The sequence below is a fragment of the Eublepharis macularius genome, chromosome 12 (genome assembly GCF_028583425.1).
Source record: "Eublepharis macularius isolate TG4126 chromosome 12, MPM_Emac_v1.0, whole genome shotgun sequence".
In the NCBI taxonomy this organism is placed as follows: domain Eukaryota; kingdom Metazoa; phylum Chordata; class Lepidosauria; order Squamata; family Eublepharidae; genus Eublepharis; species Eublepharis macularius.
In genome coordinates, this window is record NC_072801.1 from 49,232,414 (window position 1) to 49,245,414 (window position 13,001).

At 42.5% G+C, this 13,001-nt stretch overlaps 1 protein-coding gene across 1 annotated transcript; it reads right to left on the reverse strand.

Annotated features, from left to right (window-relative positions):
* Positions 1 to 8,150: 8,150 nt before the first annotated feature.
* On the reverse strand, positions 8,151 to 11,247 carry LOC129339129 (olfactory receptor 5B21-like). The gene is made up of 2 exons (XM_054993734.1): positions 11,143 to 11,247; positions 8,151 to 9,104 (listed from the first exon to the last, which is right to left on the reverse strand). Exons 1-2 carry the CDS (start codon positions 11,245 to 11,247, stop codon positions 8,151 to 8,153), a joined length of 1,059 nt encoding a protein of 352 aa, XP_054849709.1.
* Positions 11,248 to 13,001: the final 1,754 nt, after the last annotated feature.

Here is a 13,001-nt window from a genome sequence, read left to right on the forward strand (position 1 = left end):
CGCCGCCGCCTGCCTTCGTGCTGCACTGTGCTGCTTCGCCGCCGTCGTACTCGTCCTCTCCGATGCCGCCGCCCGAGACGAGTGAAGCGAGGCCGGCCGTGGGCTGAATATATACCCAGCTAGCGGACCAGAGGGAAGACTGCCTCCCCGAGGTCCGGTGGCTGGCCCCGCCCCGGCCTGCCTCCCGGGCGCCGCGGATTGGCCGGCCGGGATTTAAACTGATTGGCTGCTGGCTGCCCGATTGATATCGGGTCAGCCAGCCCGCCGGCCGCCGCACCCGTCCTGACCCCCGCACCTCCCGGCAGCAAACCGAGCGCCCGGTAAGTCGGGCGCTCGCGCGTCCAGTTCTCTTCTTGTTTCTTGTTTCCTTTGCCTACTTGAACTCATTTACTAAACAGCATCCTCTTGTCGGCTCTAAGAATCTTTGCTGGGTATTTAAATGTGTTGGCTTCTTCTGGCTCCCTATTTATTCTCTACACCTTTACACAATGCACTGTCTTTACCCATCTGGAGGGAGGAAGCATTGTAGCGATTGAGTTCAAATATTGCTTTGCTGAAGTCACAGACGTGAAAGGAGAATAAACACTTGTCCTTAGGGGAGCATATGAAACCCAGAGGACTGTTGCTTCTGAGGGAAATTGTCTTCATTGCAGATGTGAGGACTTAAATGAACACCTAACTGTGTATGCAAGTGAGAGAAACTGAAGGCCAACTCTGCCCTTTTAGCAGAATATAATCCTACTAAAAAATTACATTGCAATTGAAAATTAGAGGGTATGCCATGCACCTCAAAGGGTAGCCATATCTTGGAGAGATATTTTTAACTAGGCTTTCTACAAATTCAGGAAGAGAAAGAAGATTCTGGAATCTGGAGGGAGGTGGGAGGTATGATTGCCAAACTCCCTGTGTGGGCTGCAGTAGTTCCCAAACCTCTGTGTCTTGATAGCACTTTCCACCACTTCCGAGTGTCATATCATTAGTATGATCCAAACTATAATCCCAACAATATTGAAATGTTATAGAAAGATTGATCTATTGCCATCAGAAGGCTAAGGAATGTGCTACATTGACAATTTTGGTGGTAGTTCTATAAAGGGCAGCCTTGACCTCTCTGTTTCTCAGACTATATATAAGAGGGTTGAGCATGGGAGTGAAGACGGTATAGAATAGGGAGAAGGTTTTATGAAGCACCTTCATTGTATTAGCTTCAGGAAGTAAATAGACACAAATCAGAGACCCGTAGAAAAGTGTCACTACGACAAGGTGGGAGGAACAAGTGGAGAAGGCCTTCTTCCTTGAGGCTGTGGACTTCATTTGAAGGATGTTGATGATGATGCACATATATGAGATCAGGGTAAGGAGAAAGGGTGGAATGGTGTCTATTGAGGCAAAGATGAAAATTACAAGTTCCACTAAGTGAGTATTGCTGCAGGAGAGTTTTAACACAGGGGCTAGATCACAAAAGAAATGCTTGATTTCATTGGGGCCACAGAACAATAGCTTAAACAACAGTGATGTTATTATACTGATATTCAGCAAACCACTCATCCAAGAGATGGTAATAAGCCAGAGGCAGACTCTGCTATTCATGAGTGACATGTACCTCAATGGTTTACATATGGCTAAATATCGATCATATGACATCACAGCCAAGAGATAACATTCTGTTGATGCTAAGATCCCAAAGAAGAAATATTGTACAATGCAGCCATGAAGAGAAATAGTTCAATCTCCCGTCAGCAGACTGAAAAGCAATCTGGGCAGGATGGTTGATGTGTAGCAGATCTCCAGGCAGGACAGGTTCCCAAGGAAGAAATACATGGGGGTGTGGAGATGCACATCACTGACAACCAGCACCACCATGATGAGATTGCCAGCCACAGTAAGCATGTAGATTGTGAAAAAAGCCAGGCAGAGAAGAGTCTGAAGCTCTGGGTGATCACTGAATCCCAGGAGAATGAAGTTTGTGATCACAGTTTGATTTGTTTTGTTCTGTGTTTGCTGTGGGAAATAAGTTTGTTTTAATTAAATAAATCTTCTATTCATAAAATATTATGTGGAATGAATGTGTACATGCAGTATGAAAAAGAACACATGGAGTTCGGGTACATTTTGTACTGTGTCTGCAAGTATCAAGGTTGCTAAGGTGGCATCATGGTTGCAGCGCTTCACATCCCTTTATGGTCCATTGTTCTCTCTTACTGTGCAATCCTAAGCAGAGCTACTCCAGTCTAAGATTTAGTTTTGCACTGTTAGTCCACCATACCTTGCAGTCTTATTGTGGGATAAAGGAAACAAAAGGGGAACCATTTAAGCTGCCCTGAACTCCTTGGAGGAAGTGCAAGGCAAAAATGAATGAGGGTTTTCGTTCACATGGATTCCTCCCCCTATACCCTGCCAGACCGGGAGTTCAATGAAAGGAAGATAGAATCACGGTAAATACAACAAAAGTACAAAAATCAGCCGTGACAAGCTAACGGTGGCCGTTTCCACATGTTGTTAAAGCAACGGGCTACTTACTCAATGCTGGCGTTTTTTTCCCACAGATTCCAGATGCCTCCGATTTCAAAGCGGAAGCAGGCAGTTTGTCTTTAATCTGATCAGCGTCTTTTCTGAGACCAGATTTTCTCGCTCTTTTCTGTGCCGGGTCAAGGATGCTGATCAGACGAAAGACAAACTGCCTGCTTCCACTTTGAAATCGGAGGCATCTGGAATCTGTAAAAAAACCCGCCAGCATTGAGTAAGTAGACTGTTGCTTTAACAACATGTGGAAACAGCCTATGTTTGTTTCCAAAGTTGTAAATCAAAAACCAAATGATAGAATTATTTATGTCAATATTTATAACAATGTTTTCTTATACAAATTTTTTTACATGTGAGGCTGGAGTGGTATATTCAACCATACTAGTCAGGTGACAAACTTAAGGCAAGCATCTAAAGACTTCTATACAATGCTTTAAGTATATGAAGTTAAAGTCAAAGTCAAAGTCAAAAGAGTTTATTGTCTATAGCCATAGGCCGTCACAATGAATAAACAATTAAGTCCCTTATCACAGTTTATATAGGTTACTAAAATTAATTAAAACAATACAGTATGCCAAACTATCCCAGGGATCACGAAGCAGCCTCATTCCATACCACCTTAGATCTTATGTGAAGTTAAAGTGCAAGAGTGCTATGTAAACAATTTTCAAAATCATTCCTATGTTTGTACACAAAGTGCTAGTGCCTATTTCATAGAATAGAATCATAGAACTATAGAGTTGGAAGGAGCCATACAGACCCCTTCCATATAAGGTTCCATATAAGAACCTGAGATGGAACATAAGATAGCAATAAAGTTAGATACCACTCCAATAATCAAATGACTTATTTAAAGAGATGGTGCAAAAGGTCCAATCCACAGGTCATATACTTCACCAGGCAACTACCAAGGAGTCTTGCCTGCTGTGGAAATCTATTTTACACCCCGGCTCCTGGTGCTTTCTTCTACTTTTGTTCAATAGTAGAGTTTTAATCACACAGAAATTACTGTGATAACTTTTCATTTAATCTATTCTTTATGGTTTAAAATATCCTTATCTGCTTTTCCTCCTTATTGTTCTGGATGACTCTGGCCTTTCCTAATTCAGATAGAGGCATGCACTTAAGAAGCCCTAGTTAGCTTTTGTATATCAAATCATGTAATTCCTGGCAAGAGGTACACCACAAATAATGTTTTAAGTCCATTATCAGGTACTGTACATAAGTACAGAATCTCTGCTTCCATTCTAACGCTTAATTAAAACATGATTATTAATTCTTAATATCAGCCCAATCAACAGAAAATCATACAATTCATTATAACTACATAGATCATTAAAAGACAGCAATTAACCAAATCCAAGAAAGTATCTTACCCAAAGATAAGCAGGTCACAGGCAAAGACACCCTTCTAGGAAGAGGCTTTCAATTGGTTCAGCTTCTTGTATTTAGAGGGTTTCAAAATAATAGCAAAAAATAGCAAAAAAATAGCAAAGCATTATGACACATTACACCAGCAGTCCCCCACACAGAAAAATAACACAACTCACTTAACATCAGAGAATCACCCCAAAAATTGCTGTCAAAAGCACTTTATTTCTTTAACTGCTTTAGGTTACACAGTAGGAAGGCACAACAGGGCATGAAAGCAGTGTACTACACAAAAATAACACAACTCACTTCACATCAGAGAATCACCCAAACACAATTGCTGTCAAAAATGGTGAAAGGGGTTGTATTATTTTGTGTAGTACACTGCTATCATGCCCTGTTGTGCCCTCCTACTGTGTAACCTAAAGCTGTTCAAGAAATAAAGTGTTTTTGAAAGGAATTGTGCTTTTGTGATTCTCTGATGTTAAGTGAGTTGTGTTATTTTTGTGTAAGATACTGCTGCCATGCCCTTTGGTGTGCCCCCCTGCTGTGTAACCTAAAGCTGTTCAAGAAATAAAGTGTTTTTGACAGGAATTGTGCTTTGTGATTCTCTGGTGTTAAGTGAGTTGTGCTATTTTTCTGTGTGGGGGACTGCTGGTGTAATGTGTCATAATGCTTTGCCTACTTGTACTTTGAAGGGGAGAAAATAATTTTTAAAAAACTTTATTTTGTGTTGTTCATGTTTTATTCTTTGTTGTGCAGTTGGTTCCCATCATAGGGAACAATGGGGCTGGCTGGCCAGCCATCTCTGTAGGTGGTGGGGGAATTTGAGGGAGGGTGTCTGTGGTTCAGGTGCTCTTTCACAGGGACCAGCTGGCACTCAGAAGTGTGCCCACCATTGTGGCACCCCTGGGCTGTGCAGAATTGCCCAGGGAAAGAGAGTTTAGAAGTTCCCAGCATAGGGAACAAAGGGAGAGGGCTGGCCTTTGCCAGCCTGTTCCTGGGGTTATGGGTGTGGGGCTGCTGGGGGTGGATTTGGGTCTGTGAGGGGCTAATGTGGGGATTTGGGTCTGTGAGGGGCTAATGTGGGAATTTGGGTCTGTGTGTGGCAGCTGGGGGGGAATTTGGTTTGTGTGAGGCTGTAAGGGGTGGACTTTGGGGGCTCAGAGCACCTACTTGGGGAGGCCATGAAATGCCCCCCCCCCCAAGTGGGAGCAGGCTGAGCCTTGGTGGGGGGTGGGGGGTAAGGTGGGAGAAGGGCCCCTGAGGGTAGGGGGGCATTTTGCATGCAAAATGCCACCCCTGGCAAGACAAGCCTCCCCCAGCTGTCAGTGGTAGAGAACAGAGCACCTACTTGGGGAGGCCATGAAATGCCCCCCCAAGTGGGAGCAGGCTGAGCCTTGGTGGGGGGTGGGTGAAAGGGTGGGAGAAGGGCCCCAGAGGGTTGGGGGGCATTTTGCATGCAAAATGCCACCCCTGGCAAAGGAAGCCTGCCTCTTCATTTTTTCCCCATAGGAAATAATGAAGAAAGATGAGCAGCAGCATGCTAACAATATGCTCACCCTTCGCTTTCTTATGGGAGGATAGGGGGACCTGCTTTGGGGGGCCATGTTATGGCCCCCCAAAGTCCAATCTGTCTGAACCTTGGGGGGATGTTAGAGAGGGGTTAGAGGAAGGTCTCCACCAATTTTGGGCTGATTCGGTGGGAAAATGCCTCCTCCAGGCGTCCGGGAAGATGGAGGCATTTTCCCATTGAAAAAAGCAGAAAGAAAGCCGAAACAAAGCTGAAAGCCGAAAGCCGAAATGGCTAACTGTTTCGGCTTTATCCGAAAGAGATTCTTGTTTCGGCTAAAGCCGAAACAAGAATGCCAAAAATTTTTTCCTTGCACACCCCTAGAGGGAAGCTGACAAGTGTCCAACCTGAGTCATTCGTCACTTGTAGCTTGGCCCTATGTCTTTATTAGGAAAACACAGCAGAGACAAAAGCAAAAGCTCCTAAACAAAATGAAAGAAAATCATGGGTTTCTTTCATTACAGGCTGTTTAGGTAAGAAATTTGTTTAGATTTCATATTAATTACTGTAATTATGAAACACTTCATTTTTGCAATTATTGTTATTAATAACCAAATAAATGCACATGTCTACTAAAAATGACCAACTTTTTTTAATTAACATGGTGGGGCCCCTGCCACAGGACATAGAGTCTCTCTACATGAGACATCTGACACGTGAAGAACACGTATTGGGAGATGCAATGGTAGCTGGGACAGGGAGTTGAAAAAGACAGAGCTGGCGGCAGGGCAAAGGCTTTGCCGTACACTGGAGCTGTGTGAAGGAGCTGTGAAATGCCAGAAGGGAAACTTCAGCCCATTATAACATCTACAGGACCAAGCCCAGCTCTGGAAGGCAGTTACAGCTTATTTTCATTCCTCGCTGCCCTCAGGTTGCAACCCCATACAATTTTAAAGCAGAGAGGAGAAATTGACAGACTTCAGGGAGGTGAAGATGAAATTAACAACCCCTCTGAGGAGCAATCTCTGCTGGCTCTGTCTTTTTAAACTACGCTTCCTGGCTAACATTGCGTTTCCCTACACGTGAGAAATGAGCCAAGGCTTCTCGTGTAGAGAGACTCTTAATTTAGGGCCTATGTATGTCTTAATCCAACCCTGCCCAAACTTGGTCCAGATAATATAAATCTGGGGGGAAAGGTGGGGGAGAGGGAGGGAGGGAAATGACTCCATCTCAGGGTACAAGTTGGGAAAAGAGAGTTTTGCCTGTCCTATCACAACGATGGTCTTATAGAGTGGGTATACTGAATTGCTCAACCAGTTCCTTTAATCATAAAATGAAGTTATGTTGGTAACCATGACAACTTCATGGGCAAAAAGGAGGGAAACTAGGTGAAACTGAGTGAAAAAACTGGTGGGATTCAACCAAATATAAATGTGTTTTGTTTAGATTTTATTTGATTAATTACTGTTTCTAGAATATAGTGTTACTGAGGGCCAAGCTACACATGATGAATGACACTTGAACGGCAAGTGTATTTCTCCCTGTTCACTTGCCCTCCACTCAATCCACTTGCCGTTCAAGTGTCATTCGTCATGTGTAGCTTGGCCCTCAGTTTAATAAACTGGCTAAATCTGGAAGGTGAACTGGTAGCATGTGCAATTTGTTTTGATCTCACAGCAAGTTTGAAAAATGGTGGGCATACCATAAACTATCTGGAGCACAGTGTAACACTACTAAACTAGTTAGAAAAATCTAGCAAGTCTTAATGTTTGTAAAAGCAAGATATATTACATTTATTGAGGCTTCATTATTAGTATTATCAACAAATGTTTAATTTGCATTTTAAAAGGGCATTACACTGACTTTCAATTGAATGTATCCCAGAAGTATGCAATAAAAACAGTAAATGTTACAGTTAAAACAATTTAAACACCATTATCTAAGCAGAGTAAAGATAATAAAAGAGCAACCAAATGCAACATTTTTGTGGTTATGCAATTGCAGACATTGTCACCAGGAACGAGCAATGATATCATTAGACAACCAGTATTACATGCCTCATACTCCATATGAATGTGCCTTTCTATAGTTTGAGAGACTGGAGAAAACACTCTATACACTGAAGTATCTCATAATGGGCACTGTTCATATTTTAATAGCTAGTATACTGTCCCACGTCTCAAGATCTAATATAGATCTTTCGGCTTCGGAGGTTGGTTGCATTAAAATGCTCATTTGTTTATGACAGACAAAACAGCAGATTCTCTCCACAAATGAGAAAGCTGTAGGAAAAAAACTGGTAACACTGAGAAGAATCCCACCCCCACCCCCCGCCATTTCCTGCCTATTATTTAAATTAATTTTTAAAAAGAGATTCCTCTTATAAATCACTTTGTCTTTTAGAATAACAAATGAAATGTATTTTCAGACAACATTTTAAAATATTTGTTTAGTTCTCCTTAACTGCCTCAACATTCTCTTAATAATTGTGCAATATATGAGAACAGGCTGTATTATAGACACATACAGATCTCTGTTTTCCTTTCCTACTATAGAGTCTGCCTTAGTCTGCAATATGGGAAAGAAATGAGTTTATCGTGGGAAATATATCGCATCATGCCCAATGGGGCAACGTTAGGATGATCCAAAGTACAAAAAAGCAATACTGTAATGTTGTAGATTAATTTAGGTGTACCTGTTTTCATATTAATTCAATACCCACATGATAATAACTCTCACAATACTAAGGATATGGGGCCACATTAACAGCTTTACTGGCCATTCTGTAAAGGGCAGCCTTGACCTCTCTATTTCTCAGACTGTATATAAAAGGATTAACCATGGGTGTGAACACAGTATAAAATAGAGAGAAGGTTTCATGAAGGTCCTTCATTGTGTTAGTTTCAGGAATTAAATAGACACAAATCAGAGATCCATAGAAAAGTGTCACTACAATGAGATGGGAGGAGCAAGTGGAGAAGGCCTTCTGCCTCAAAGCCTTGGTCTTCATTTGGACGATGTTGATGATAATACAGACGTATGAGATCAAGGTAAGAAGAAATGGAGGTATGGTGTTTGTGAAGGCCAGAATGAAAATTACGAGTTCCACCAGGCTGGTATTTGTGCAGGAAAGCTTTAACAGAGGGGCTGAGTCACAAAAGAAATGCTCAATTTCATTGGGGCCGCAAAATGACAACTTCACCAATAGTGATGTTATGATGGTGACAACTATCAGACCATTCATCCAAGAGACAGTAATAAGACAGAGACAGATCTTGCCATTCATGAGAGATGTGTACCGTAGTGGTTTGCATATGGCTAAATATCGATCATATGACATCATAGCCAAGAGATAACATTCTGCTGAGGCTATGGAACCAAAGAAGAAATACTGTACAATGCAGCCTTGAACAGAAATGGTTCTGTCTCCATTCAGAAGACTGAAGAGCAGTCTGGGCAGGATGGTTGATGTGTAGCAGATCTCCAGGCAGGACAGGTTCCCAAGGAAGAAATACATGGGGGTGTGGAGGTGCAGATCACTGATAACAAGCACAGCGATGGTAAGATTTCCAGCCATGGTGATCATGTAGATTGTGAGGAAAGCCAGGAAAAGAAGAGTCTGAAGTTCTGGATGATTACGGAATCCCACCAGAATGAAGTTTATGATAGCAGTTAGATTTGTTCTGTTCTGTGATGGCTGTAGAAAATAATGGATTTTATGAAACTATTCCAAGTTTGTGGCATAGAATGTGTACAAACAACATCTCAGAATAACATATTTTGTCTGTCAGAGACATTCATACTGAGCACTTAAAGCTTGCAGATCATCAAGTAGACTTTGGCCCACCTGGATTTCTGCCCCAGCAACTTGCCATGCTTTCTGTTGCACAGTACCCTTCCAGACTGGATGTTCAGGTGACTACTTGAATGCAAGTTTTGCATGATGACTCTTGATAATCTTTTCTGGTTTTGATCAAAATGGCACAGATCCATTTCCACCTGACCTACCTGTTATGGTATGTAATACCTTTAACACAATAGCTTTCAAACTTTTTGAAGTGAGACCCACTTCTAAAGTTGCTCTAATTTCTAGAAACCACTTACAAAATAACTCTACACATTTGCCCTCTCTGCGTAAAATATAAGAATTTCCCATCAGTTATCACTGAAATGTTTATTTTTTTACTTTCATGTTTAGTATCTCCTCGTCAACGGAGGCTGAGGGATAGGGCAGTCAGCCACATCCCCTGCTGCCTCATCCAGATTTGCTGAGCTACCTGCCTCAGCCCCCACCTATCAAGCCTTGCACCATATTCAAATTATCTGGGCCAGGGCAAACTGGTCTATGGCTAAATCCCATAAACCTCACTTCTCTGATCTTTCTCAAACTTACTTTGCTCAGAAGTTTTGGGAAAGATTGCAGTAAAGCCAGGATGGCTGCTGTGTGTATGTGTGTGGGGGGTAAGGGGGGTTGGATTTTCCAGCTCCTGGTAGCTCTCTTCTCTGACTGCATCCCCACAGTAGCCATTCCTACCCTTTGCCATCAAGAAGGATTTTTTGTTGTTGTAAAAATCAGGATATTGTTATATCAATATACTATTAAAAGGATAGGTGTAGGTTTTAATAAAGTCAGTCTCTCTAACCCCTTACCATTGCAGTGATAAAGGAAAAAGGCATATCTTCACAATGAAAGGGGCTAGAGACTTAAAAAAAACAAAAGCTGGGAATTCAGAGAACCTGCTGCATCTACAGTTACAATGGTATATCGATATAAAGACATTCTACTATTAACTTTTTAAAAAACTGCAAAAGCTCGTTGGCTTAAGAGAGGGGTGCTAATGGCACTTGTTGGGAAGTAGGGCAAGAAAACTGTGGGGAAACCTGTCATGTTGTAGCCCTGTTGCTGCTGCACTTTATCTGCAGCCGCACCATCAACTGGGAAAATGCAAAATCCTGTCCCTGTATATAAGACACCATAGATATGAGAGTCTCCAGAGGCTGGAGGATAGGGTTGAATTATTATATAAAATTGCTTTACCTCAAATTGAATTTCATTAGGATGATAAACAATGAACATATTTCCTCTACTCCCCATTTCTGGGTTCATGGCTCTCCAGGTACACTCTTCTTCTCTTCTGTGTCCTTTGTGCACTCCAGTTCATGCCCTAAAAAGGTGACTTTTGCTGGCTCTAGCAAACTTTACTTAGAATTGAAATGTCACCACGTCTCTTAAACCCTATATATCTTATTCATTTATCATGAAATGCAAAACACTCAGGACCTATCTAGAGTGAGAAAGAACTGGTGGTTTGTGTTTAAATGTTGCATTGCTGGAGTCAAGCTTCTCAGAAGAGTTGAGGGAGGAAAACAATAACTCATTTGAGAAAATTAAACCTGGCGGATTACTACCTCTGAGGAAATTTGTCTCCATTGGCTTAATTGGATTTATAATGGTGTACATAAATGAGAGACGTCAATAGCCCACTTTGGTTTATTTACAGAACCCACCAGTAATGAAAAAATATTTTCTTTTTATGTCACTCAATGATCCTGCATCAGAAAATTACACTCTTTTCTATATATCTCCAATTGCATCCACTAGTGAGAGATGTTTGTAATAAAAGTGTCTCTGAAACCACAGTCAGATAGAGCTGGCTGGAACCCTGAGGGCATGTATATGGATGAATAATGATTTGAGACACAAGGTCTCTGATAAAAGGAAGCTGACGACTTACCGGCAAGCTGGTTTGGCACCTGGTACAAGATGGAGTGGAGGTGGGATTAGTTGAAGGAGGAGGGGCGTCCATCCTGTGCTGGTCCAGACGCATGGTCAGCGCCATTTTCATCCGAGCATCCACAAGAGCAGCTTGTCACCCTCCCACCCTCCGCTGATTAAGGACTATTGGGGGGGGGGCACTGTCACAGCTTTATAGGTTGGTGGTTTTTGAGGCATTGGGCTGGATCCCAACAGGGTGAGTGGGCCTTTGGGACAGCTCACCCCAACAGATCTGGAAGCCAGGGTCGCCAGGCAGGGCCGGCGACAGAACGATGTGTGCCGAGGTGCCAGCAGCAGGCTGGCGGGTGATGCATCGATCGGCAGCAAGACCTATGATGCCAATGGGGATCCATGCCCAGATGCCAGGGCAATGCTCCATCCAGCTGTAATCAATAAAGTTGTGGCCAGTTCTAACTCATGCAAGTGCCTGGTGTGATTCTTAGTCTCAACGGAGTCTGACATAGCACATAGGTGAGAACACCTAATGAGAGCATTGTGTTTTGGATGGAGGGATTTCTTATTTGTTTCTAATGCCCTGACCATTTGCCATCTCAAATGGCTCATTCCTTCTGAAATCCTAGAAAAATATAGGGTTGTGCATTTACATATACCAAGCTGGAATTAAACCTGAAATTAGCTGTTTGGGGTCAGATGAAGGATATCTTAAATGACTCCAAACACTAAAGAAATTCTGAGAATAATGAAAATTTATCTCTCAGATTTGTTGGGATTGTTTTGGTTTCAGAAAAGTGCAAGTGTGGGGAGGGAGAGACAGGAACTTTGCCAGCTAACCAACTTTTATACGGTGTCTCCCATCCCTTAAAGTTTAAAGGTACCAGAAGCTCTTCCAACAGCGGATGCCAACTAACAGCTGATAGTGGAGTCGATGGGAGGACACAGGTCTACTGCCACTGGAAATAATGGGGCCATTATTTCCTAGGGTGCTACAGAGTCCAGATCTACCCACAGGAAATAATAGCTCTGCTGTTTCCAATGGGAGGTAGCTCTGTCCTCTGTCCACCCACCTATCAGCTGTTAATTAGCATCAGTTGTTAGGTAGGGCTTCTAGCCCCTTTAAAATTTAAAGGGAGGGTCAGACTGACTAAGAGATGTTTGGTGGGGTTGGCTCCCCCCTCTGTCTGTGCTCCTGCTGTCCTGGGGGAGAAGGGGGAATTGGAGAAATAATGTCAGATTTTCAGGATCTGGAAAAAGTACTCCCCCCACACATACAATCCCAAAAGATTAACTTCACAATAGAGAAAAGCATTTCCTGCCTGAAATCCAGATCTGCAATTTACATGAAACTTTAAAAAAAAAGCCTTAAAAAAAAGCAATTTCCTTGTACAAGTTTAGATTTAATTAGCAATTATATATGGAACTGTTTATTTTGAGAGAAGGGTATGTGCTTACTATCCCATACTTCCAGATATCAATTACATACTTCTGGGCCAACCCAGATCATCTAACACATGATTGTCGTTTAAGCACATAGCAAGAACTCAGAATGGGTAAATGAAGCAGGTGGGTTCAGTATCAAACTACATAGAAAATCACATGTATGTCATGCATACGTGTTACTGAGCAACGTAAGCCTGATGGGGAGAAGTCTTTGGACTGGCTGCCTTTGGTCACTGGGCTACCTTGGACACATGAACCTGCCTTATGCAAAGTCTATCAAGCTCAGTCTTGTCTACTCTGAGTGGCAGTGGCTCTCCAGGGTCTCAAGCAGAGATCTTTCACATCACCTGCTATCACATCACCTTTCATCACCTCCTTTATAAAAAAAAAGCTGGAGATCCCAGGGACCAATCTTGGGAC